Genomic DNA, 973 nt, shown 5'->3' with positions numbered 1-973 from the left:
ACTCCAAGTTGTACAGGTAGGCTGTGGAGGTGGGGTCTCAGGGGGCCCTGAGTCCGCCCAGTGCACTGTAGCCCATGGACCCCATCACATCATCATTTATTCATCTATCCCTTCCCAGGCTGGGCCTGGGCCACAACCAGATCCGCATGATTGAGAATGGGAGCCTGAGTTTTCTGCCCACGCTGCGGGAGCTGCACTTGGACAACAACAAGCTGTCTAGGGTGCCAGCTGGTCTTCCAGACCTCAAGCTCCTCCAGGTGAGAGCCAGGTGTTTCTAACATGCGGCGAAGGGAGGGGGCAGTCGATGTCCCCAGGGCAGCTGCTGAGACCCTAGCTGTCAGTGCTCGGACCCACCACGAAGCAGAACCAGAGTTCACTGTGCAGCTGGTCAGATGTGTGCTCTGGCCGGTGACTCCCGCTCCTCATCTGGAAAGGCACTGAGAAAGCGAAAGGGGAGAGTTAGGGACCCCATTGTGGACAGCGAGGAGGCTGGGTACAGGGGTGGCGAAGTGGCAGGATGCTCCAGAGCCAGCCTGGTAGATACTTGAGCTCAAGGTCTCTCTGGTGGGTTCAGTTCAGTTCAGTTCAGTCACTCAGTCATGTCTGACTCTTTGCGACCCCATGGACCACAACACACCAGGCTTCCCTGTCCTTGATCAACTCCCAGAGTTTACTCAAACTCATGTCCATTGAGTGGGTGATACCATTCAACCATCTCATCCTCTGTCGTCCCCTTCTCCTCCTGCCTTCAATCTTTCCCAGCATCAGGGTCTTTTCAAATGAGTCAGCTTTTCACGTCAGGTGGCCAACATATTGGAGTTTCTTGGGTAGGTGGGACCCCACAGAGGTGCCACAGGCCCAGGGGCTTGGGAACAGTCTGGGCAGGAAGTGGCTTGATGAGGGGATCAAGGGGTCCTCTCAAGGTCTTCTTTGGCCTTGCTCTGGACCTCAGTCTCTGCCTACATACCAGGAG

At 56.1% G+C, this 973-nt stretch overlaps 1 protein-coding gene across 1 annotated transcript in view; it reads left to right on the top strand.

Annotated features, from left to right (window-relative positions):
• The window catches only part of BGN (biglycan), a 4849-nt gene extending 4556 nt beyond the window's left edge, over nt 1–293 (top strand). The window contains exons 5-6 of the mRNA XM_010833195.1: nt 9–16; nt 119–293. Of these exons, the coding sequence (XP_010831497.1) occupies nt 9–16; nt 119–278 (168 nt within the window). The 3' untranslated portion in view covers nt 279–293. The remainder of the gene's footprint in view (nt 1–8; nt 17–118) is intronic.
• The last annotated feature ends 680 nt before the right edge of the window (nt 294–973 follow it).

This window comes from Bison bison, unplaced genomic scaffold (assembly GCF_000754665.1).
Source record: "Bison bison bison isolate TAMUID 2011002044 unplaced genomic scaffold, Bison_UMD1.0 scf7180017863145, whole genome shotgun sequence".
Taxonomy (NCBI): Eukaryota; Metazoa; Chordata; class Mammalia; order Artiodactyla; family Bovidae; genus Bison; species Bison bison.
The sequence above is the reverse complement of the archived record's forward strand: the minus strand, read 5'-3'. Positions and strand labels throughout refer to the sequence as shown.